Genomic DNA, 27,090 nt, shown 5'->3' with positions numbered 1-27,090 from the left:
ATGGAGTAAAGCGTCACAGAGTGGAGTGGTGTAGCATAGAGTGGAGAAAAGTGTCATCTAGTGGAGTAGAGCGGTGTGGCGTAGAGTGGAGTGTCAGAGTGGAGTGTCAGAGTGGAGTGTCAGAGTGGAGTGTCAGAGTGGAGTGTCAGAGTGGAGTGTCAGAGTGGAGTGTCAGAGTGGAGTGTCAGAGTGGAGTGTCAGAGTGGAGTGTCAGAGTGGAGTGTCAGAGTGGAGTGTCAGAGTGGAGTGTCAGAGTGGAGTGTCAGAGTGGAGTGTCAGAGTGGAGTGTCAGAGTGGAGCAGTCGTGGAGTGGCATAGAGTAGCTTAAAGGTAAGTGGCATCGAGTGACAGTGTCACAGAGTAGAGTGTCAGAGTAGTGTCGTAGAGTGGAGAAGCGTAGCGTGGAATAAAGTGTTGTAGAGTGGAGTGAAGCACAGAGTGGAGTGCCATGCAGTGGAGTAAAGTGTCAGAGTGGAGTGGTGTAGCGTGGAGTGTCGTAGAGTGGAGTAAAGTGGCACTGAGTGTAGGTGAGTGCAGTGGCTTAGAGCAGTGGTTCCCAAACTTTTTTGACCCCCGGCTCCCATGACTTATTGCCCACTGGCTGCGGCTCCCCATTATGTTACTTTTTTTGTTGGGTGGGGGAATGTAAGCCTGGTCTTGCTAGTACTTCCATTTTTCTCCCTGAAAATAACTGGAATGAAGCCGATGAAGGTATTATAGTCATAAATGTAACAAAAAAAAAAATACAACAGGCTTACTCAGGCGCACATACTTTGAGAAGCACTTTCAGCAGCTTCTACTGAAGTTGGTGTATGACGATAACCTTGTCCGTGATGTAATTGGTTTTCATGGGGCATCAGAAGTATTTACACACTTAAGAAACAACCTAAAGTGGAAGCTCACACTGTTATGTTCCAAAAAACATTTGCACACGTTGTATATTCATTAGGAATTTGTGATGTTGAGATTTTGTCACTGTACTGCGTTGTTATTTACCTTGTAAAATGCTCTTTATTATTTTTGGTTTCCTTTCTGTTGCCCACGTACCTCGTTGGCTGTGCTGTAGCAGAATATTGTTTGCTCTGCCACCAAAAGCTGCTGCTCCGACTGTGCTCGCACATGCAGTGTCTGCGGGTCTTGCGCTTGACACCTCAAATGCTGAGCTGCAAGAGGCATGTGTAAATAATACTGGCCTTTGAGGTTTCATTGTCAGGAGTGCCAACACTCCATGGTGATGTTGAAGGTGTTTGCTGGGTGCCCCCTTTTTTGCGCACCTGAATAATTACTACCTGTACAAGGGTGTGAATGGTCTAGTTAAGTGTGTTTGTTAAAACGTTTTTCAGGACTCATACCGTTTCCTGCGGCAGTGTTAGCCTTGTAAAAGGTGTAAGCAATGGTAATGCTTAGCAATCACAAATTCAGGTTTCAGAAGTTTACTCACATTCCTGTGATGCTTTCTTCTAATTTACTTTTGCACAGACTTAGAGGACTGCTTTAAATTCGGGCTTTTCCCTTTGTTGACAGTTCTCAGTGCAGTCTGTGGTTAATTAGTGCTTGGTACGGTGTGTGCTGGGCCGGGTAGGACTGGTGCGTCGTCGTGATAAGGAACATGGCAGGTAAGAGTGGGAGACTGGAAAGAAAATGTCCCAGACTTCCAATATATTATTTGCTCTTGCCAAAAAGACAGAATACTAAAGGTGTCAGATGAAAAGATAGTCTGTGGTGTCACTGTTTGGAGCCGTTAGAGCATTTTTCAGGCAAAGGTTGTGTTTAATACTTCATATTCAATACGAGTCTTTCACCGTAGAAAAAGGGTGCGTACAATGATTGTTCGTGAAGGAAGTTGTCACTAGATCGTAGAGTAAGCAATTATTTGTACAGCGTTTCTTATTTTTAAACACAGCACGAGTCAAAAAACTAGCCTGCGTCATTAAGTATATGCAAAAAGCTATTAATTAAAGGCCTCTGTTAACTTAAAAAGCATGCATACATTTGCTACTTGCTCAAAAACTTTTTGAAAAATGATTGCGTTAACACCATTATTCAGTGCAACACTGCTTCTAACTGATTAATAAAATGCGTTATTTTACATGTTACTGTATGTTGTCCAGAGTTTTTGGGTTTTCCAAAAAACAGCCAGAAAATCAGGGAGACTGTGAATGTAAAACTCTTGCTCAGACCGCAATATGCTCACAGCTTTCCAGAGGAATGAGGACTGATTTAAGCGGCACCGGCCTTGTCACCAAATGATATCTATTGCAGAATGCAATCAAAACTTAGCCTTTTAAATCCCGGGCATGTGCTTAGTGTCAGTGTGTTCGCGGCGCCCCAGGCTAGTTTTGATGGCGCACAGTTTGGGAACTGCTGGCTTAGAGTGTCGTAGAGTGCCGTACAGTGGATTGTCATACAGAGGAGTAGCATGGCCTAGAATGAAGTGGCATAGAGTGTCGGAAAGTAGAGTGGAGTGGAGTGGGATAGAATGGTTGGAGTAGAGGGTCATAGCCTAGAGTGGAGTGTCGCAGAGTGTAGTGTTATATAGTGGAGTAGAATGGTCTAGAGTGGCATAGAGTGGAGTGGCACAGAGTGGAGTAGAATGTCGTTGAGTGAAGCGGCGAAGGCAGTAGAAGAGTGGAGTTGAGTAGTGTGGTGTAAAGTAGACCAGCATGCAGTGGAGTGGTGTATAGTGGCATAGAGTGGAGTAAAGTACAGTGCATAGAATGGAGTGGCATATAGAATGGAGTGGCATATAGAATGGAGGGGCGTAGAGGGGCATAGAGTGGAGTAAGCATGGTGTGGTAGTACACTGCCATTGCAGACAACACATTTTCAATTGAAATGACCATTACATTTGCACAGACATACAGCTTTACTGATAAAACTATGCAGAGCACAAATGATAATGTGTGGATGAAGCATCGCCTAGTATATTCATTTGTTTTGATCATATGGAAATATCGGATTCCAGCACACTTTAGAAGTACCAAAAATTTGCTTTATTTGTGCTTCACTAATTCTGATATATTCTGAAATATTTGCACAGTTCATTTACATACCTTTAAATTCTGTTGTGTGCTGAAATAAAGCCTTTAGTAAGCAAAATAAATTTGTAGAGCCCACAGTCCCCAAGGGTGTCAAGGCACTAGCATAACCCAGAAGTTGCGACAGAGGCAGGGACAGCAAACGAGAAAAACTAGTAAAACCTACAGAGAACCAACGAGAAAAACAGCCACTTCCTTTTAACCCCCAGATAGTCACATAAAGTCTCTCACTTTGAAGTCAGAGAAAGAAAAGTAAACACCAAGCTCCCTCAGAAGACAGACTCTGACATTTGACCTATTTCGTAGAATGCTCAGCCAATGTGACAATGTAAGAACAAAACATAAAAGCCTGTTTACAGAAAGTGAGAAATCATGGAAGAATACAGTAAACTATACTCACGGGAGGGATAAAGACATGGTGGACAGCCTAACACTAATAAAGCCAGCAAATAGAAAGCAAGCAAATGTGAGTTACAAAGCCAATGATAAGCAATGGGTTGAATACATGCTTAGGTCAGCCTTACGAATGTCCCCAAGAGGTCTTTAGCAGACAAGGCAGCTGCACTGTCTGGTAGGCTTTGACCTGAAAAGGAAGCACTGCTCTTTACATTAATCTAATCTATGATTATGGCATGTTATGTGTTATTACATTTATATTGGACATAAAAATATTATAAGTGGGCAGTGTAGGGATACCTTGTGGGGCGGACCCCTAGGGAAACAAAACAAAATCGGGGGGTTGGTCACGATCCTGTGGAACTCCCGTCAAAAAAAGAAAAGAAAAAAACGTGACAATAACGTTCTGCCATTTAAAAAAATATATTATTTGGGGAAGGGGTGTGAGTAGAGTCCAATGCATCAATTAAGGGGAGGGGTGAACCGCCTCCTCTCCGAGTTTTGTTAGGCCCCAGGGAGCTCATCCTTCAGGCCAAAACCTTAAACCAAGAAGAAGAGTGCTGCGTGGCTGTCCTCCCAGAGCCTTAAAATGCCCCAGGGACCCCTTCCCCCCCCCCCCCCCCGAGGCCATAAAATAACTTCAAAAAAGATGGGGGGAGCACGTGGCCTCCCTCCCAGAGCCTCTAAAGGCTCCGGGAATCCCATCCTCCAGGGCGGGCTCAAGTAGTCTGTCCCAGGGAGCCCACCCCTGGGAGTAGTTTCCCTGCCTGCACTGATGTGGGCAGGAAATAGTGTTTGCTCCAGCTTGGCAGGAGCATTTTTAAATCACCCGCCAGACAGGAGCAAACATGTCTTCCCTTCCTGCAACAACGTGGGCAGTCTAGGTCTGGATGTGACTAACAATATGGGGAGTTGGGTGAGACACAGGATTAGATCTTACCCTGTAGCAGTCAGATTAAAAGGGGGTTTGGACCAATGCCTTTCCTGGCCCTAACCAGTATTGTCTACTTTGCGTCCACCTGGGCGATAGGACAGCCTGAAGAGATGTTTGAAGTGGGGAGAAGCCAGGAAGGGAGGTTACTTCCTGTGGAGATCGATGATGGAGAATGAAGCCCCTTTGCCTGGCTTTTTCAGACGGTTTAGGCAGGAAATGAGTGATGTAATTTCCTGTGTAGATAGATGATAGAAAATGAAATCCGCTTGCTTATTCGTTTGAAGATGGTTAACCAGTGATATCATTTTCTGTTCAGATGGATGATGGGAAGTGCAGTGGTGTTCTGTGCAGAAGGATTTTGGGGAATGAGGTCCTCTTGCCCGGCATAGTCTTTTAAAGATGGATTTGGAGGGAAACCAGTTGAGATGGATGATGCGAAATGCAGTCATGTCACTTGCTGTGGGGATGGTTAATGGGAAATGTAGTGGTGTCCCCTGGGCAGCTTCGATCTGTTTTACTGCCACTGTTAATAATTTATTGCACCCTCCACTCTGCAGTACTCTATGATTTTATGTTGCTCTTTCTACTGCACACTGTTTGAAGAAAAAAAAAAGTTTATGGGAAGCGTACTGATATAATATGGTACAGGGCCGCTATGTAAGGATGTTAAGTAAATAAAAAAAAACATTAAATCACATAAGCCTAGGTAAAATGTTTCATTTGTTAAGAGAGCACACTACTTCACCCAAAACATACTTTATATTTTGAAGGTCACTGTTAATTCACAGTATGAAAAAATTGTAAAATTTGCACATTACTAAAAACAGTCTCATCAGACAAGAGTCTGCTTCACAAGTTAAAGTAAAAAAAAAAAATTATCATACGAACTACCAAATGGGATATTACGGTTGCGTCAGCCACCCCTCAGTTCGCCAGTCCCTTAATTCCTACGTAGCACACAAACTGATAAAAAAAAAACAGCACGTCTTCCCTAACAAAAATTTTGGCCTCATCCAAATGCTGGTGACAGCTACATAATATACCAATTTACAATATAGCGGTTAATAAAACTAAATGAAGATCTATGAAAAATATCCTTGATATACAGATTACCACATAAATCATGTGTTGTCCCACTCTGCCAAAAGGCAAACGTGTCAGTCGTACAACAATACCCTCCAGAGGTTGACTTTTTCAGAGTCTTTTCCCCCACCTCAATTGACTTTCCTCACAGTATTAACAGGTTGTCATCTTCATTTTGTCTAAGAAGCATACACAGGAGGTTTTCTACGGCTAATACAGAGACATTAACCATTCATGTATCTGCTTTTATCACTTTAACTATTTGAGATTTTCACCAAGGAATCAAACCCACTGAGGAAGTTTAAACCAAGTAACCCAAAACCTGTCTAGAATGTGTTTCTTTTAATTATACTTTTTGACTAAAATAGGACATTGCACTGTTGACTGCTCCCATGCTTGTCAATTAGGTTTAGCAAGCGGTTGCAGCAGCTACCCTTGGCTTTCCTGTTGGACCTCCTGAAACAGTACCTTCTGTCTCAAGAGCCAACAGGGAACAGGGCTAAAAAATGTTCTCCTTGCTTGTTGAGGTTCATACTTCATGTCCTTCTCCTAGCAATTCAGCATTAAAAACACAACATTTAATGACTTATGTCACAACATCTAAGATTGCTCGGCACAAATTCTAACGTGTTTTACAATTCATAAATAATGCACTGTTATTCAAGAAAGCAAATAATGCAAGATAAAAAAATATTACTTACAATTTTGCTGTGATGAGAAGGAGGAGTGAAACAAAAGCAGACTTGTCAAGTTTCTTTATCTGGCCCACCATGGAAAGTCCAAGAAAAAAGAGTGCAGAGCCAGCGAATGAATTGCTCAGTCCATCAATAAAATTTTCCATGAAGGCAGGGATTTTCTGGCCAAGAAGAAAATTGAAGCAGATTCCAACGAAGACCATTAGTATGATGGGGTTTTTTAACACATGGAGAATGGCATATCCCACAATTTTGATTCTATTCTGTGTCACATTAGGATTGTCTCTCCATTTCTGGATTTCACAGAAGATAAACCCAATAGGATTCAGCATTATAAGGGATACAGGAGCCACCAAATAAATATACTGAATATATTCTGGGTAGGACGACTGGTATAAAGCTTGCACTATAAAATACAGAAATAAAATTGGTTATTTTTTTTATTCATATTTTGTTTTGAATTATATCATTACATAACACATCCATCATACTTGATGCAGGACTTCAGTCAACAGGCGACTCCAATTAATTACCTGTGAAGGGTATGGTGATTATGGAACATCATATTCATGAATTTGTAGTCTCACCTACATTGCATTGCACAAAAATCATCAGGAATATTTTTCCTGTTTGCCCACATATTATATTGATATATTTGAACAATCAAAATAGCCCCAATTAAGAATTCTTATAAATACAAATGGTAAGGAAATTAGGTTTAAGTGTTAAACCGTCATAAAACTATCACATCATGTAAGTAAAATCCATGTACAAAATGTATCAATATCACATAGGGTAAAAGTCACATGTCAGGAAAAGTTCACCACAGTGAAAACAGCATTGTCCCATGAAACGTCATTCTTTTTTTTTTTTACAATACAATTAAATAACACCATAAAGAGAGACTAAACAATCACAAATGTGCACTAAATTAAAGACCACACCAGATAACGTAAGATCTTACGTCACAACTGAAAGAATAATATTGAAGTAATGACTGAAAAACCAAGTTGAGTTCCCTGTGTCATACACACCATGCTGAAACTAGCTACTTTGACAAAGTACACCAAAGTGAGTTAGGAATCACATTTACAAATGTAAAGTGCCACCAGCTAATAAATCTTTTAAAAGTTTCTAACAAGGGGATCTTTTCTCTGCATTTGATACTAAGGTCAGAATAACAAGATATTGATTACAGTTTATTTTGTCCCTCTTACAAAAGTACCAATTTGTAAAATTGTTCCAGGTATGAATGAAATATTATAAATAGAAAGAAAGCAATGTGCAGAAACATGTTACGCCAAAAAGGGAGTTATGAGAACCTGAAAAGGGCATCAACGGTGTGGGACAAATAGGCATTGGGTTCTATACAGAATTAAGCTACAAGATAAGTGGGGGGGAAAGCTAGGGTGAAGCAAATAAACAATATAATCACATCTGTAACTGTATATCCATTTAATTCCTAATATTTTTCTAATGAATTTGTAATTTGATACTGCATGAGGGTTTAAATATGGATAGGAATAGCACACCACAGACTTTACCGACAAGCTTAATATCCCTCATCATTCATTGGATAGCTCTGAAGATAGTTTCTAGCATGTGGTGATCAATTTATGAGATATTCTATGCAGCGGTAAATTTATGGTTCACTTGATAGTAATGGATCTTGTGGAAGAGGAACAAATATAAAGATTACGATTTCTCAATTTAGTGGTTCTTTAAGAATAGCCAGAGCCCTGAGTGAGTTGTTCATAATAAACTAGAATGTTTTCATAAGCAATGAGAGTGTAAAGGATTTGTCAGTCTTTACCGATAGTCTTACATTAGGGTCCTGGGGAAAGTCAGAAATCTGTATGGATTTTTGACGACACTGCAAGCCCTTGTGTTCCTTGTTTTAACAAGCAGATGTATGCTTGAAATGAGAGTTGGTAGAATAAATAATGTGCTATGGAAGGTGTTATTTATAAATACTGAAATTTCTTACATTACGGGAAGGGCGTAATTCTGGGATGGGTATCTATGTTTGCTGGGTCTTGTCTTGAGGTAATAGTGGACATCAAATAATTATTTGATCTGAATTTAGAAGCAACTGTATTTGATCCAAACTTCGAGATGCACTATCTGAGCAAGATTTAAGGCCAATAGTTGAGCAGGGTCTGACAGTTTATCCTTCCGAACCATCCCAATACTGAATAACCCGCCCACCCTTTCAGCTACACTGAAGAAGTTGGTGGTTGAATGCTTACTACAGCGTGAGTTCACACAAGTAGGCCATCTTTTTAAGCAGGTATAATTTATAACCCGAGAACACCTCAAACAGGGCCGCCCAAAAAAAGCCCAGGATATATTCATCTACTAGTAGAATTGCTAAACAAATAAATTAAAAAAAAGACTATTTTGACGTTCATCTTACAAATTTCCATATTTGAAACCCTAAATTCTGTCTGTGAATATGATCTTGGTATTCAGACACTGAAAAAAATATGTTATTGCTGCTGTGCTCAATTAAAATACAGCCTACTGCACTTTACATTTTTGCAATCTGTAGATACATAACATCAAACACATCAAATAAAATTATTCTAATGGAATTGGATTGATGGCAACGATATAAGTAAACTCAGGCCAGTATGCAACACCCAGCTATCCGAACATGGCACTATTAGGATATTTTGACTCTATGCCAAAAAGGAATAGTTAACTTACAGCATTATTACTAGTACTGACGAAGCGATGTTTGGTCACTGCCTGAATGAGAGGCCCACTTCCCAAATTTATATCATTGCTCAGGGATGCAATCCAATGCAATGAGTCTGCAGATGCATATCAGAAACCTCTACCCATTAGATCCAGGCCAAAGAATACCTGGAGCCCACATGGTTGTTATCTTAAGCAAACTACGAATATGGGACCAGATGGTAACCATGCACCTGGTAACACCAACTGATCCAGTACTAGAGATGGGGGCATTTGACAAGTTGGGAAAGTCCCTGAATTGTTCCTGCCAGGCAAATGAGTCATGTTGTGTTTGCATGCTTACAACTGTGTAAAACATGTGTGGGAAAATTCAGATGTTTGACTCTCGTTTTATTTTTCTGGATAAGAAAATTAAAGCGTTTGTTGTTGTAACAATGTCCTGTACTGGTGCCTGGATTTCTATTTACTTTAAAAAGAATAAATAAAGTGTCAACTAAATACATGAAGAGTCAATTGGATAAAAACTTCTAGCTATTGCGTCAAGAATTTTCAATTTTATTAAGGACACGGCGGCAAGGATTATGCTTTCGTTTCTTTATCTACTGAAACACAGCAGTCAATGAAACAGTCCACAGAAAAATACTACATTTCCCATGAGCATAATCCAAAGCGTCCTGTCCTGCCATAGAATTACAGTTACCGCATTACCTAAAGATATGCTTTTACTTGGAGACTGTAACTCTAAAATACAGAAGGCCGAATTACGAGTTTGCCAGTTCGGGAGCCACTATACCTGTGGCTGCGGTCCAACTGCTGTATTACGAGATTGTCGGATTGCTAAAGAAAAGACTACTGGAGAACCGCGACACCGCCAGCCATCCGCAGACCGTCGTGGCTACAGTCGGGGAAAAGCAGCTGCCATAGAGCAGTACAGAAGAGTTTTTACTGCCATCAGCATTATGAGTTGGCTTTCCGACAAGCCGATCGCCGGCACTGCGGTCTTCTAGAGACCGTGGCCCCAGCGTTCGGATGGTCGGACCGCCAAACCTGTGATCAGGCCCAGAGTGTTGGTTTTCATTCTGGTGCTTCGTCTTTTACTGTTGGTAGATTGGCATGCGTTTTACGAAGATGTGTCTGGGAAGTCCCGGAGGGTCGGTGGGGCAAGAGGTAACTTACTAGGTGAAGCACATTAGTGCGCCTATCAAGAGTTTCTGTTCCCAGAACTCACCCTTTTATTAATAAACACATTTTATTGATTATCACATTAATACACAGCTGCGTCCACTGAACCGTACACATTTTAAATAACATCCCACTTGATCTGATCACATGGCACTGACCACCTCCCAACCACACCATACATTTATGCAGGTAGTCCGTAGTGAGCCCACCACTTTGCCCCTATCTGTGAATGCTTTTGAGGGCAACCCAGGGATTCATATACAGGCTGTTCCTGGCACACACACCAATCGACACCCTTCCGCCACATCTCTAGGGAGGGGGCCTCCGGGCACCTCCAATAGCGGGCAATGTCCCGTCTGGCCACAAGGATTACAAGCCCAATTAGACTCCTCTCAGAACGAGATTCCCCAATGCCTTCCAAAAGCCCCAACCTCATGAGGGCCCAGCGTAATAGTGTGTTCCAGGACCGTCAAAATGTTCTGTGTCACTCCCTTCCACAAGAGCACTAGACGTGGACAGGACCATGTCATGTGAACAAAGTCCGCATTGGGGGCACGACAGCATGCATACCACGCCTGTCCCCCCTCACCAATCCGTTGGAGGGGATATGGAGTGAGGTAAGTAGTATGTCGATCGTTGATTTTCATCATACGCAGCCTAAAAGGAATAGCCAGCTCCCACTGGGCAAGACGAGCATCTCTCCAGTCCTCGCCATCAAGTTCCCCCACCCAGCCCTCCCATTGACCAGGTAACTGAGGAAAGGGATCTGGGGTATTAATTATCAGAGATCGATAGATCATCAAGATCATTCCTTTACCTAGGCGACCTATTAATAGCTTCGCTTCTATAGGGCTGTATTCAGGTATCTCCATATCAGCTGGCATATGAGTTAAGAGTGCATGACGAAGTTGAAGGTACCGAAAGAACTTTGTTAGTGATAGGCTATAATGTTCCTGTAGCTCCTGAAAAGACTTCATGAGCACCCGCCTACGAACGTCGCCAAAGTGGGTGATGCCTATGTGGTCCCAGTGTATGAATCCCGCAAGTCCAGCCATCTGGTGTAACCAGGTGCCCCGCAATAGGGGAGGTATATCTGTGAGGCGGTGCATCCAGTGGGTAAGACGCAGGGCCGTCCTCCAGCACAGTACCGTCACCAGAGTACAAGATGGGGTCAGCGGGGACAATGCGGTGCCATACAATAGGTCTAACACTCGATTAGAAGATACAACTCGAGCTGTTAGACCGGGTGGTCCCAACCTCCGGTGAACCACTCATTTATCGGGGCCAGTTGAGCGGCGAGATAATAGACATAAAAGGTCTGGGATACCCAGGCCCCCGTTGAAGGTCAACTTTCTAGCCGACAAAAGCCATGCGATGTCATCCGCATGTCCGAATGAAGGAGGTTGGTTTCAAAGTGATGAAGCAGAACCACGCCAGAGGAATGGGGTATGGATAATTCACCAGGATGTAGAGCTATAGGGGCAAGCACATCATTTTAAATAAAGTAGGGTGTCTCATTGGGTTGATGGGGAAGCAGCTCCATCTGCGCAAATCCCGATCCATCCCCAATGGACGCAGACTAAAAGACCAGGCCAAATCTGGCAGGCAGGAGATGTGGCACCCAAGGTACTGAAAAGAGTGATGTCTAGAAGGAATATCGGGGCAAGGACAAACGTATTCCCTCATTTGCATGAGGCCCACCAGACAGTGAGTAGAAGGAAAATGTTCCACAGTGCAATGGGTACTACAGAGGTGTCTGTGTCCCCAGTCTGTGATCTGATAGTGTTCGGGCACAAAAACTGGGCACAAACGCATTTTGCTTTAATAGGACACACTTGCAATCTGGCCAGAGGAACTGGATTACATATCATGTACACAGTTCTGGTCTGAAGACACCTTCATTGTGTCTACTCAGTACAGACGGGGATCGTATGCCAGTTACCAAAAAAGTTCTCTCATCAGTGCAGGCGTAAAGTCAGAGATTGCCCCAGCAATGGAGAGACTGAAGCACTCAATGGAGATTGAGAAGCCTAATGTTGGGGAGAGGACAGGGACCTCCCAAAGAGGGGCACAGTCTTTCCCACTGTATCACTCCCTCGTGTGGAGTCCTTTGTACACTCTGGGAATGCATCCAAAGTGTGCCCTCAGACATGAGCGAACTGTATATTACCTTGTGGTGCACCTACTGAAAAACTCCCTTTCCCATGCACCCCCTCAGTAATGTGATACATATGCAAATGCTTGGGACGATTTCCAAGAACAGAAAAGGGAAAACTCATTTTACATAGATTGGGAGCAAGATGTGCACTCCTGCAATGTGTTACAAAAATAGCAACACAAGTACCTGCAGCCCTTTTTATACTAAGAAAATGTGTTGGTGGTGCAAAAAACAGGTGAAACTCCCCGCTGGCCAAATTTGTAACTCTGCCCCAGATCTTAAATAGTAGGCTAATAGGTGTTCATTCAGTGTACAGTCCACATTATATATTTAATTTGGAGACAGCGTTTGGTCACTCCCTGGCCTGGATATTACAAAGTCATGTTACAATCACAAAACAGTGGATTGCAATGGGCAAACCCAAGCAATCACTTCGATCTAATATCTAAACATTGTGTACTAGCTGAACAATCCCTGACCAGGGATAAGTGTCCAAATATCACAATGCCAGCCAAGTCAGATTTACAAATGTGTCCTGCGGGCTGCCTGAATCTCGATCTGACCACAGCATTCTTAATGGTTGAATATATTATTCTTATTGACAGAATAGCAGATATGGGTCTACAAGGTCAAGCCCTCAATTGATTCAGGCTCTTTCTTACTGTAAGGTTTCAGGTAGACCTGCTCCAAAAACGGACCAGTAGGATGAGAGGTTCCCATGATAGGGATCTTTCACCTATTCTATTCTGAATATATGTTTAACCCATGTGGGACTTAATTTATTAATTTCGGCTTCCAGGCACTGTCCTAAATGAGTGATATACATCTGCTCCTGAGATTAGACAACTTTACTCCATGGGACACATGCTCCAAAAGTGAAATGTTTGGAGGTTTGATTCCATCACGAGCTGCCCTTTGATTTTCAAATTCCTGGAACTTTTCTTTAGCACAGGAACTGAAGCTCATAATTCTGTGGACTCTACATGTTATAGAACTCTGTTTTAATTCTTTTTTTTTAACCTCTCTAGCACAGAAAAGTATACTATACGCACTCTGAGCAGCTCTATCTCCAAAACGTATGACGTGCATAAACATGATCAAACACCTCCAGCACTTCCTTCTTTCCACACTGACATCCTTTCCTTCCTTAACAAATCACATTCTTCACTGCACACGGGTCTACCACTAGGGTTTGATTTTATCTTAATTTCTTTTATAAATGTACTAATGTGGTATTTTTATAGGGCAACCTTTTCTGAAAGGCAGAGAAGCACTGTGTAGGGTACATGGCAAAGATACAGTCCAAAGATGATTGGTGAGCTGCCTTTGCGATAAGAGGGAGAAGAAGACTTTTACTCAGTTGTGATGTGGTCTTCTCTAAAGAGACTCGTCTTTAAACGGAAGCACAGTTAAGGGGGCCGTGATGGATACCATGTCATTCCAGATCCCGGGTCCACAGATGGAGTCCCTCCTGCCTTGTTTTTCCCTTTTTTGGACTTATTTCTCTCCATTATGATGGGTCCTGACTGCAGGTGGGAAGACAGCTGAGCCACCGGAGATGGTAAACGTGTCAGATTGGTGAACGTTCCAGACGTGCTGGCTTGGTAAATTATTAAACTGGTTTTGAAGATGGTGTGGACCAAAAAAGGGAGCAAATGGAGCTACATCAAGGTGACATGGTCATATTTCTTCAAGTTGTTTATGAAGCATGCTGCGGTTAGTATGATGCCTGTAAGAGGAAATGGAGTTCGAGGGGCCATGCCGTAGGACACTGACACCATTTTGATACTAGAGTGCAGGGGTTTAAATAACAGTTCTGAAGTCAGTTTTCCTAGGACATACTGATTCACGAAGAAGAACTTTGTCTGCAGAGAAGGCCTTTTTAACTCAAGAAGCAACTCCAGAGTCTAGGGTTGCACTGAACATTCTAAAATTACTCCAGAAACAATCCTCAACAGAAAGGGGAAAAAACTGGACTCCAGAAAACACCTTTCTACCACCCAAGCCAGTCAATAAGGTAAGTAGCAGAGCGAGCAGCGGGCGCGCCGAAGGCAAGCCCGTCCGCACCCCGAGAGCGACCAGCGCCAGCCACGCTGCCCGTCACATGTTAGAAGAGCAGGGAGGTAAGAGGTCTTTTAGTAGGAGCGAACTGATGGCTCTGGATAATATCAGATGCACCGGTGGGGATAAATCGGCAGTCCTTCAGAGTCTTTCTAGGACCTGCCCTTCCTGCAAGTTTTGTTTTTGCACCAAGGAGGTAACCTCTGCTCAGCGCACCAAGAGAGTGAATAAAATTTGGGCTGCACTTATCAATTCACGCTCTATGGTCAAACACGCCCTTGACATCCACGAACTTCTCTCGGATGAACACTTAGATGTGATATTTATAACTGAAACTTGGCTTAATGAATCCTGCGCCCCAGCGATTGAGCAGGCTATCCCTTTAGGATATAAAATTGCAAGATTGGACCGCAAAACAGGGAGAGGGGGTGGAATTGCAGTGGTGTTCAGGGATACTTGGGCTTTTTCCAGTGAAGCTTCTGTGGGGTTAGTAGAGGGAGAGGCGCTTGATTTCTCCATTGTTATATCGCCCCACTACACTCTGGGCGACACTTTGGTTTACCGTCCCTCTGGCCCCCCGGGTGCATTCCTGAAAGCCCTGGATGATGTTATTATTCCACGCGCCCTACGCTTTCCTAACTTCCTCCTTCTGGGCGATTTTAATATCCATTTAGACTGTCCTGAAGCCTCTGGTGTTAGGGAGCTTACTGACCTGTTTGATCTGGCTCTGCCTCACATCAATGGGGTCATATAATTGACTTGGTTTGTTCCAACTTTGCTTTATCTGTATTGGACCCCTTGCAGGTCATTTGGTCAGACCATATTTGGTACATTTTTCTTGGATTATAGGGAAATTCTCGCCCCTCCACTCCCGGCCCATAATAAACAGATTCGTAAGATTGATATTCCGGCCCTTTCTGAGGTTCTCTCAACGTCCTGCCCACCGGCCTCCTGTGATCTTGAAGGCGCGGTAGTTAGTTTTTCCTCTTGGATTAGTCAAGGAGTTGGTGCGGTGTCAAGATCCCCTTCCACCAGCCGACCAAGACTAATTCCATCTAAACCATGGTATTCAGGCACTCTTAGAGACCTCAAATTGGCCTGTAAAACACTGGAACGGCGCTGGCGTCGGGATTACTGTCCCCAGGCCAAAACTGCCTTGCGTTAAGCTCAGAGAAATTACTATGCAGCCATTGGGGCAGCAAAAAGCAGCTTCTATGCTGAACGGATTGCTAAAGCTAGCAACAATAGTAAGGAGATTTTTTCTATTGTAAGAAGTTTTCTGTCACCTGTCGCTGAACAAACGGTCCTCCCAGCCTCATCTGAATGGTGCGAGGAGCTGTCCTCCTTTTTTGTAGAAAAAAAAATTCAGATTATTCAAGACGGTCTCGGATCGGGTCCCCTTTCACCGAGTAACCCCCTCTTTCTGCTGTCTTCAGTGTCTACATTTTCAACCCCTCTATTTACGAACTTTGTGCCCATAGCTGGACCAGATACTCTGGCCATCCTCAAATCCCTCAAGTCTGGGTCTCCATCTGACCCCTGTCCTGCCAGAGTGCTTGCGGGGGTCGCTGAGGTGGTCCTTCCCGAGGTCAATAGGATTATTAACCTATCCCTACAGACTGCTGTCGTTCCGAGGAGCTGGAAACAGGCTAAGCTCCTACCACTCTTGAAAAAACCTTCCTTACACCCGACAAAGCTTGCTAGTTATCGCTCCATCTCTCTTCTACCAGCTATGTCAAAAGTCTGTGAGAAGGTGGTTTTTCAACAGCTGGAGGCCTATGTGGAAACATCTGGTCTTCTTCATCCGGCGCAGTCCGGGTTTAGGGCATCCTACAGTACCGAGACTGCATTGGTGGAAATGGCTGAGGCAATTAGGGAGTGCCTGGACGCGGGTGGCAGAGTGGCCCTGATTTTACTTGACCTCTCTGCTGCCTTCGATACGGTGCCCCACCAATTACTCCTTGCTCGCCTCTCTAATACTGACATTGCTGACCCTGCTTGGGACCGGATGAAATCCTTCCTGGAAGAGCGGAACCAGCAGGTATGGATTCCTCCTTTCTCCTCTATTGCCAAGAAGATGTCTACTGGTGTCCCTCAGGGCTCTACCTTGAGCCCCCTGCTTTTTAATATCTATTTGACCCCTCTGATTTTTCTGGGTGAGGAGATGGGTGCAAAAATAATTGCATATGCTGATGACACCCAGCTCCTATTTACTTGTAAGGACTCCGATCTGTCAACAGAAACTGCCCAGAACTGCCTCTCCGCTGTGTTTAGGTGGCTGGCTTCCGCTCAATTGAAATGCAACGAGGATAAGTCTGAGGTTCTATTATATGGTCGATTTCCATCCGCCTTTAGAGAATCTTTATGGCCTCCTGACTTTCCTCGTCCTAATTCTGAGGGTGCCCCAGCAAAAAACTTGGGGGCTTGGTTTGAAGAGGACTTGCGGTTTGCGCAACAAATCAAGAAACTCTTTGGAGTATGTTTTGGCACCCTCAAGTCTTTAAGAAGGTTCCTCCCTTTGCTGCCGAGGTCGGCTAAGGAAATGGTTGTTCGTGCTCTCATCCTCTCCCATCTTGACTATGCCAATGCTCTGTATGTGGGGATTCCGGGATACCTACTTAAAAAACTACAGACTATACAGAATGCCGCTGCCAGACTTCTGTTCAACATCTCTGGAAGATCTAGCGTAAAAAAGTATTTACGCGATTTGCATTGGCTGCCTGTGGCCCACAGAGTGCAATTCAACGCTCTTACCCTGGCGCATAGAGCGCTGCATGATTGTGGACCTATGTATATTAGGAAGCAATTTGCTTTCTATGTCCCGAATAGAGCGTTGCAGGGAGCCACCCATCGACGGATGGTGATCCCACGCTTCCGCAGAACTCGGCTGGGGGGCCAGTCTCTGTCTGTCAAAGTAGCCATGGCATGGAACGCCTTGCCTCAGGAACTACAGAATATCCAGGATCTCAGACTTTTTAAAAAACAATCGAAAACTTTCCTTTTTCCGTAGTCGTGCTAAAGCTCTGTTTCATAGGGTCACTGTTATTTTGTGCGCCAGGACACTCTTGAGTATTTGTGCGCAGTATAAGTCCATTATAACATAACATAACATAACAATGAGAGAGAGCAGAACTGTGTAGACGGGTGAGTAGCGGATAATGAGAGAGAACAGAACTTTCTTCTTGGTAATTCTTCTGCAGTTTGTTAGCACTTATGCCTTGAAATCAAAGAATCAAGGTACAGCTGCAAAACTACCCTTTGAAGTGTCTTTGGAGGAATAAATATTTTGTCATGAAAGAAGATTAAACTATCAATAGTGTTGAAATGTGATTGCTGAAATCAGATTTTAAAGTGATAATGATGAATCTTGCCTTCATTAGGACTGACTAAATGTAAGGAGGATAGGTCAAGGTTAAGATAAAAGCGCAGGGTGGAATGATATTTTCTTTGGATTTAAAAACCTTCTGTTCAGGATAGCATGGGCATAGAGTTTCTGCTACAGTGTTATTGGGTTCCAGATATGTATGTAATGGTGAAACCATACTGCTGGAAAAAATGGCCCCACTAACTTGCTGTCTAGTTCGACACTCAGCCTGTTTCAGCATTTAGAAATGTAGATGGTCACTATGAGATATCACTCAGAGCTTGGCTCCAAGAAGAAAGTATCTCCATTCAATGAAGGCTGACATGATTGGCTGTAGTTTTTTTATCCAGTGAGAATAGGTAAGTTACACAGGAGTGAATTTACCATGGATAAAACTTGATTGGATCTTCCATTCCACCCTGACCAGCTGAGATCAAAACAACTCCAAGTGCTCGTTCAGAGACACTGGTTTCCAGGATATAGGGCTTGGTCACATCAGGTTGTTGCAGAATGGCAGAATGTTCAAATTCATCTGTTCGCATTTTAAAGGCTAAGGTGGCTTGATGATTCAGCCGAAACATCTTGTTTTCTTAAGGCGAGCAGTCATTGAGGTAATTAACTATGAAACGCTTTGAATTAATTTTCAGTAGTAATTGACCAGAGCCAAGAAGCTCTGAGTTTCTTGTACCAAAATGGGAATTGGCCAATCTAGAACTGCCTTACCCTTGCCTGAATCCATACCAAATTATGCAGAGGAAAGGCCATAACCCAAATATTCAAGGGGATCTTTTTGAATAGGCACTTTTCAGGTTTTGCAAGGAACCTATTTCCTCTTATTCACTAAGACTTCCTTCACATGTAGTCAATGGTTTTATGGATCCTTGAAACAATATAAAAGTCCTTCATATGGAGCACCATTGTGTGCTGAATCAGATCAGGCAAAATAGCATTCAAGAATAGTTGGAAGACTGCTGGAGCATTACAAAGGCTGAAGTAATACCTTTATCCGAATTGGATGGCATGTCCTCTTAGATGTTAGTAAAAAACATTGCTTCTGGGACTGCTTTCAAAATGTCAGAAATTAGAGGCAAGGGATATTCATCCTTTATAGCCTTGATTGAGGCCTCTATAACAGATGTATGGTCTAAGTTCAGATGAATCCTTTTTAGGAAGAAAAATACTGTTGCCCCAGCTGGAGATTTGGATGGAACCACTAAGCAGTTCTCTAGACTGGCATCAAGATATTCCTTAAGAGCTTTTCTCTCCAAGGCAGACAAATAAAAAGGCTGAACAAAAGGACCAATGGCCTCAGGAACAAGATTGACTGCACAATCAAAACGGTGGTTGAGTGGCAGTTCCTTAATGATAGATCCTTAATTACATCTTGACAAGCATCCAGTGTAGACATTGAGCAACTAAATGCAGAGAATAGTCATAACCGTTTTCTAAAGTTCTAATTGTTGAATGCTGACTTAGAGAACAAAGATTAACATAATTTTCAGAACCAAGAAATAAAGTTCTTGTAGACCCGTTAATATTATCAATATGCTATGCAAAAGAAAATAACTGGATAATGAAGAGATAAAATGAGATAAAAAGTAATTTTTTATAGTGATCAGCAATATGAATTAACATTGCTTCGGTTTCCTCAGTTAATAACATAAAGGGTACCATCAACACTTTCTACTACAACAGGAACCTCATTTATTCTCACCAGACTCTAATCCCTACTGAATGTCCATGTAAACATTAGAAGCTCCACAATCAACAGGAACTAGTAAAAGATATAGATGGGACTCAATTTATAATTCAACTTGAAGACGAAAGCATCTGGAAGAATGTAATGACTGAAGAAGGGTTTTTTCCCTTTTATACACATTTCTACTCACTGCATTAGAGATGAGCATTTCAATGTTCTTAATCGTTAGAAGGGCAGGATGAGCAAGTAAGACAAGAATTAAGAAGGCATCCCTTTAGACAGCAAAACTGACATCTTTCCCCCACCTTATCCTTTCATCCTCAGTCAAAGGGCTTCTAGTAAATCCAATTGTCATTGCTTCCTCCGTAGTTTCTGGGGTTTTAAACATAGGTTAATGAAAGGTCTTAGTCTGCGACTGTTTCCAGCGTTCCATTCTTTCCTCCTGGAATCGAGTGGTAAGTTAGATGAGTTCTTGTAAGGATGTTTTTCTGCCTACTGTAGCAAGTTTGTCTTTAAATGATCTTTCAACGCTTGATTGAATACAATAAAAATTGCATAATCTGTGGATATCCCAGCAGCCTTGGTTGGTTTCTAATATCACCTAAGAAGAATATTTCTGGTCTTGCAGATCAAACATCTTATTGAACTCACATAGGAAAGCTGAGAAGTTATCGAGGAGACAACTAGCTTCAGAACCAACATATGGTACTAGCCACGCTAGGGCAGTTCTGACAGTAGGACTTACAGTAAACCCCACCTTCATCCTATCACAGTGTTAAACGTGGGGTTTAAAAGTACAACATATCGGGCAGGTATCCAGAAAATCTCAATTCTCCAGGATATCCAATAAATTGTTCTGCCAATTCGACCAAAGGAGGGTCCAAAGATCTTTGTTACAAGACTGCCACGGATTGATAAAAAGCCACATTTTTAGCAGTCAAACTCAAGTTGGAGAATTAGGTTATTGACTGTCATGAATAGGCCCTCAACTTAATCCATATTCAAAGTCACTGGAACTGCAACGTCTCAAGGGCAGGTTTTCTAGGCAATTTCTGAGATTTTTCTTTGGCAGCAGATAAGGCTTTTTATCTCTAGTAGCGACTCCAGGATTACACTGGACAGCCTAACATTATTCCAGAAACAATTTGCAGCAGTAAGGGAAAAAACTATGGTCCAAAAACAAACCTTCTTAGCACCCAGGCTTGTCAACAGGTCAAGTAACAGACAATGAGATTGCAGGCAAACAAAGAAGAAAGTTGGAAGAATTCTGAATTAGTCCAGCAAGCGAGCAACCAGGCATCAAGCACAACTGTCATGCAAGTTGAAACTAACCCAGATCCTTCATATAGTATTTCAGCAGGAAGTGAACGCAGAGGTAAACAGGAAGCAATTGACCTATGTATTGGTCTGGAAACCCAGCACCAAAATACAGGTGAGAACAAAATGTTGCAAACTAAAAAAATAAAAAAAAATCCGAATTGGCTTCTACATATACCCTAATTAACTGGACTCCCTATTCAAGCAATCTTTCATAGATGCTGCATGCAAGGTCATCTAACTCGGCTCACTATCCACCATACAAGTGTTGGTTGAAACGCAGAGTCGTGCTCTCTACAGAGAGGCAACCGAGGGCACGGAGGAAAGCGCATCTGAACACTGCAGCAGACAACCCAGATAAGAGGCCTGCTGACCCACAAGGACCCTCCAGCTCCAGGGTACTGCTGCAAGGGCAACGTGAACAGGAAAAACTCCTTAAAGAGGGTTGTTACCAGGTTGTCTTGGTTTTCTGGGTGATGTGTTCTCGGAGTGCAAGGTTGGTAATCTGGTGAACCCCAGTGACTTATGTTTGTTTACGTTCATGCCAATCTAATATTACTTTCCCCCTTAGGAGTCCACAGACATTTCTAAAGGTCTCCCTCTCTTTAAATGGTATGTTACCTACCAAGAAATTTTTAACCTCAAAAGTATATCTTATAAAACCTCTAACTTGATTATTTGATTCTGTCATCATATGGCTAGGAGAATAACCGACAGACAACGAAAGTCAATTTTGAACTTCAACCCAATACCATTAAGTACTATTCAAGACAGACAGGATCTGGATTGGCGTGATCTAAGATAGGCTGAATACCTTCATCGTTCTTCTGCATCATGAAATAACAGGAGTTACAATACATCCCTATTTCCAAGTCCAGAACCATCTCAATGGAGCCTTTGAAGAGTAATGCTTGCACCTCTTGCATTAGAATGGACAAGTGCTGTTCTTTTGTGGCAGGAAGGTGCAGCAGGGCAACAAAAAAAATACAGTAGGGTGTAGCCCTGCTGAACAATCTGGAGGACCCATATGTCGGAGGGTATTAATCGCCACCTTGGAAGAAAGTGCTGGATCCTACTTCCCACAGGGTGGGTATGTGCCACTAATGGCAAAATAAAGCTGCTGCAGTAGGGGAAGGCAACATGAGGAACTGGTGCCCTAAGAGACCTGCATGTTGCCTGTAAGATACACGTCTCAGGCCTAAAAGGGACTGGGTCGCCTATATGCCAACTCCCTTCATCAGTCTTTGAATTTCCGAACCTGGGTAGGGGCGCATAAAGACTATGATAGCATGCCATAGCCCAACTTTCCTTGAATTATTCCAAGGCAGACACAGGATTCTCGCCAAAACAGCTGTGAGCCATCAAAAAGCATATCCATAAGAGATGCCAGTAAGTCTCTAGAGAAACCTGTGTAGTGCATCCATGTATGATTGCGAAGTACTACACTGGTGCTAACTACTTATCCCAGACAATCTGTACCATCAATGCCAGCATGAATCACATATGTGGCCGAGTCTTGACCATCTTGAATGAAATGAGCCCATAAGGCCCTATAGTCTTCCGGGACCGCCGGTAACATCTTGCTAGCTATGTCTCAGAGGCTAAATGCATATTGGTCCAATTAACAAACTGCATGGACTGATCTTTATGCCAAACTACTTGAAGGGAACCTGCCTTTTCTGAATGCCAAACTACCCTTAAGCTCACTATAATGGGACGTCATAGGGAATAGACTGGAGTTCACCTGGCTGGTGGAAGGCTGCACAACCAGACCCTCTGGAGCAGGATGTTTAGAGAGGAAATTAGGGTCACCAGTCTGTGTCTTTATCTTAACCTCAAACACGACAGGGGGCGGTTGTAGGTGTAGGACCTCAGTTGCTCATCCAATTCTCACACCAAATGAAGCACTTGCTTCCTTTTGAAATCCAAAAGGAAAAATACATGCCTGTATCAGGGTAAGTATTAATCCCTCTGACCTCTATTAGGTACATGTAAAAATTGTCATGGTAATGTGGGTTTAAATTGGCCCCATCTCCAACATCATCGTCGCTGGGTGGTGGCAAGCTTTGGTCAGAATTAGAGCTAAAGACAATGGAGCCTCCGAGGATTTGTCAAAAGTAGATCTAGTAGAAAATCAGCCTCAGGTGGTTGAATAGTGACTGGTTGTGCCGTAGGATGTTTTGGAGTGCAACCTCGGTCGGAGTTATGTTGAAGCCAGTTCAGGGTTGGCCATTGGAGCCAGCCCCAGATTCTCCTCCAGAGCCACCGCAAAAGGAGTGAAGGACACAGGTTATGGTGCTGGTGTGGAAGTATGCACGGAGTAAGTACCGCGCCTGTGACTGCTCCAAGGTGATCAGATGGCTCAGAGGACAGAGCCACAGGCAGTAATCTAACTGAAGGCCCCTGTGGATCCTTGGGGCTTAAAGGCACTCCAAAGGGAGCTGGAAGAGTGCCAAATATATACAGCATGACATCTCTGGGTGCACTGAGATCAGCTGCGGAATCCCAGATATTGGGAGGGAGAACTACTGATACCGCAACACCCTTTAGAGTATTTCATGGGGTTGAGTCCCACATCGCTTTCTTATGTTTTCTTTTGGACTCTGCCTCATCAGAGGTCTTTGACCAAGAAGACAACTTCACAAAGGAGCGGATCCGTGCATCCACTTGAAATGGGAGTGAAGCTTATAAGAAGGGCAAGACTTCCTGCATTTGGAGACGTAAAGCTTCGCTTGATGGTCCCGGTTTGCCTTTGGGTGCATAAGGGCACCATTGTATGATTGAATCGTTCGCACAGCCCAAACACCAAAGACATATTTTATACAGGTCCATTACTGACCTCTGTTTTTCAGCAGTCGCAGCATGGTTTGAAACCTGTAGTTTTAAGACATCATCCCTGGAATTCTGTTTTTAGGAGTCATTGGAAAGCTGACGAATGTGTGAGCAGAGCCCCAGATCTGCATTTGAAGGCACAAATTGAAAAGAATTGAAGCTGGTACTGAATGTTGCTCTCATAAAGGGGATATGGAGCCAGGCCTGAACCAAACAGCGCCACCTACAGGTGTGCTTGCGTACGGATGTGAAAACCATCAGGATGCAGTCTGGCACGTGCAGAATATTCAAAATGTGAGGAATCTGGGGTTAGAAGTCTGCATTAAAATGCTTTCTCCTTTCATAAACTGCATGTCACCATCAGCCCTGGATCAACCTTTTTTTAAAATGGGTATATGTTATAATTTGCCACTTGGTACATTCCATCTACCCCTCTCCTACCACTCATAATGGTAATGCTTAGAATGTTGACATGAAGGCTGCTTTGGAATGTTGACAGGCTGCCTTCACCTTGTGTACTGTTTGCCAGCAAGATGAGGGTGCGGTTGTCCTTTTGACTAAATAAAGTATTCTACACTTACCTGTGTAAAGATCTTACTTCATTTTGGAGACGAGGAAAACTGGGGCTTTGACAGGGACAGCGCTGCACCCTCCCCTGTGAAGTTTTCAACTTGCTGGCGCTTTGAAGAATTTGAGAGGTCCTACAACGAAGGGAGCTTTGCTAAAGCGGATTCGCATGTGTCATCTCTGACGGAGAGGTGTAAATGACAGAGGGGGTGACTTCTCTTAAATACAAGACGTCGTTTCCTTGTACCCCGAGACTCTGCTAAGGTCGAAAATCTGCCATCTGGAGAGTGGGGAATGAGGCTGAGGGGCGTAAACTACCCGGAAGCTTGCCCTTAATGAATAACGTAGGGAATACTGTTTAAAGGTGTCAATCCGAATTCAGGGGGAGCGGGGGCTTAGTGACCCCCAGAGGACATACTGAAAAGTTAGAACCCCACGTAGGGGTTTGGTGTCGGTAGAAGCTCCCAGTTAAGTTTGCTGTCGGAAGACATCTATGTCAGCGCATCAATTGCTTCGGGGTTTCATTGGATTGGCGAAACCTCAGAAACTCAGTTTTGCCGTGAAGCATCGGCTTTTCACAAGCCGCTTCGGAGGTGTGGCTGTCGACAGGCTGAGAGCGCCGATCCAAAGCCCAGGCGAGCTTGCATCGTCGGTGCGGCGCACTGCAGGAGCGCATTGCGTGAGGGGGCCTCGGAGTGAGAAAGGCTGCTTCGGATCGACGGAGAATCAATGGTGATAAAGGCACAGAACTGTCTCCAGGGGATAACGTACTGTGTGGAACACGTTCATTCTCATCAGGATTTCACCTTAAAAGGGGTTATTTGAAGTTTCCTCAGAGGTTCATTTTTCCTTAACCGATTGCACAGCTACAGGAAGCGTATATCATAGCCTCGCTAGGGGAACTATGGGAGTTTGACAACAAACACAGAAATAGGACTGGAATTTGGTGAGAGGAAGAGAAAATATGTTCCACATGGGTTACAATGGTGTTGGTGTATGTTTAAATATATCTTGGGTAGGAATGCAAGGTGAAAGAAAATATTAGCATACTCTGTTTCAAACAACATCACTCTTGCTCATCACACGCTATTTTGTTCTACTGTCCCCGCCTCTGTGTAGGTAAGCAGCGGTCTAGCTTGGGAATAGTAGTAATTCACACCCCCCACCATGGCAGGGGGAGGAATGAGCCAACCGCCTCCATTTCTAAATGAGTTAGGGGAACCGGAAATACCTTGGAAAAGATGGGAAGGAATTTTCAAATCTTATCTGATAGCCATTGGGGGCGGGAATTTTTCTAACATCAGGAAACAGCATATGCTGTTACATAATTTAGGAATACATGGTAGGAAAGTTTTTGAGGACATAACAGGAAGACTTGTGGATGATGAATTTCATGACGATGATGAAGGGGTTGATGTCTATGAATATACCTTACGAAAGCTAGAGGCGCATTTCAAAGTTAAAATAAATGTGGTTCTTGAGAGGCACAAATTCTTCAAAAGAATTCAAAAGAAAGAGGAGAAGGTGTCCTCTTATATTGCTGTGTTGAGGGGTATGGCGGCCACTTGTGAGTTTGGGGCGCTTACGGACTCTCTTATTAGAGATCAATTAGTAAGATGCACTAATGAGGAGAAGGTTCAGGAGGAATTACTCACAAGAAATCCAGATTTAGAGGAAGCCATTAGTATAGCAAACTGGAACACACAGCAATATGTATGAGAGAAATGAAAGTTTCAGATGAAGTCAAAGAAAAGTCTGTACCGAAAGATTGTTTGAGTGGGGAGGCAGTCTGCAAAGTGGAGAATAGGAATAAAGAGTTCTCTAGCAATAAAATGGAAGGCCTGAAGTGTTTTAGGTGTGGAAACCACAATCACTTAGTTAACAATTGGCGATGCCCAGCCAGAAATGTTATATGTAGGAAGTGCAACAAAAAAGGACATTTTTCTATAGTATGCAATGTTGGTAGTACCAAGGTTCATGTGGTTGAACACAATGAGGTTGATGAGGGGGAGGAAAAGAGTTATATCTTTCAGATAGAGGATGAGAGCAAGGAAGAAAACACACAGTATCCCACATGTGAGATTAGTCTGGACGGGGAAAAGTTCAAGGTGTATGCAGACTCGTGCACTCCTTTTACCCTAGTAGATAAGAACATGTTCTATGAGAAGTTTTCTAAACACAACATCAAACTAGAGACAGCTGATATTTCTCCCTCGGGTTATAATAGAGTGCCCATCCCGTTGGAAGGAATGGTAAGAATGAGAATATCTTTCAAAGACAGGCACACTGTGGGGAAGGTATACGTAACCAGGGAGGGCTCAAGTCTATTAGGGTGGAAACACCAGAAGGAATTGGGAATTAAGCTCGACCCCAATAACCAGGAGCAGGTACTTCTTATTGATCCCCCAGTGGTGGGGTCTAATCTGGTAAAAGAATTTCCTGAAGTGTTTAATGAAAATTTGGGGGTACTTAAAAACTACATGCATAAAATAGAGCTCAAGGAGGGAGCTACACCAGTGGTGCACAAAACACGTTCGATCCCCCTATTGATGAGAGAACCTTTAAGAATGGAATTGGAAAAATTGGTCAAACAAGGTGTCATACAAGAGATTGAATGTTCAGCGTGGTTGGCGCCCATTGTCATAACGAATAAGGATGGGGGGAAAAGCATTAGGCTATGTGTGGACCTAAGGGCATTGAACGCCAACATTGTGGTGGACAGGCATCCTTTACCTAGGATACATGAGATGTTGAACACGTTGCAAGGGGCTAAGTTTTTTAGCGTACTCGACCTCTCATCGGCCTATCACCTAATTAAACTCCATCCTGATTCACACCCATTGACTGCTTTCACCACCCCATTTGGCAACTACAAACTTTTAAGAATGCCGTTTGGGCTGGCGTCAGCGGCTTCTGCGTTTCAAAGAGCAATGCAACATGTGTTAAGAGATTGTCCTAAATCGATGTGTTTTCAGGATGATATTTTGATTTACGGTTCGAGTGACATTGAACATAATTTGAATGCCGAGAGAGTACTCAAAAGGTTAAGGGATGTGGGATTCAC

The 27,090-nt window shown here is 43.2% G+C and overlaps 1 protein-coding gene across 3 annotated transcripts in view; it reads right to left on the bottom strand.

Moving 5' to 3' along the window:
- GPR155 (G protein-coupled receptor 155) overlaps positions 1-27,090 on the bottom strand; it is a 444,365-nt gene that overhangs the window by 275,522 nt on the left and 141,753 nt on the right. For all 3 annotated transcript variants that reach the window (XR_014978918.1, XM_085645260.1, XM_085645261.1), the window contains exon 3: positions 6,153-6,552. Coding sequence is in view for 2 of the 3 variants with exons in the window: in XM_085645260.1 (XP_085501386.1) it covers positions 6,153-6,552 (400 nt within the window). In the remaining variant the exon portion in view is untranslated. The remainder of the gene's footprint in view (positions 1-6,152; positions 6,553-27,090) is intronic.

Source organism: Triturus cristatus, chromosome 3_1, assembly GCF_964204655.1.
Source record: "Triturus cristatus chromosome 3_1, aTriCri1.1, whole genome shotgun sequence".
NCBI classification, from domain to species: domain Eukaryota; kingdom Metazoa; phylum Chordata; class Amphibia; order Caudata; family Salamandridae; genus Triturus; species Triturus cristatus.
Note: the sequence above shows the minus strand (reverse complement) of the source record. Positions and strands in the feature narration are given on the sequence as shown.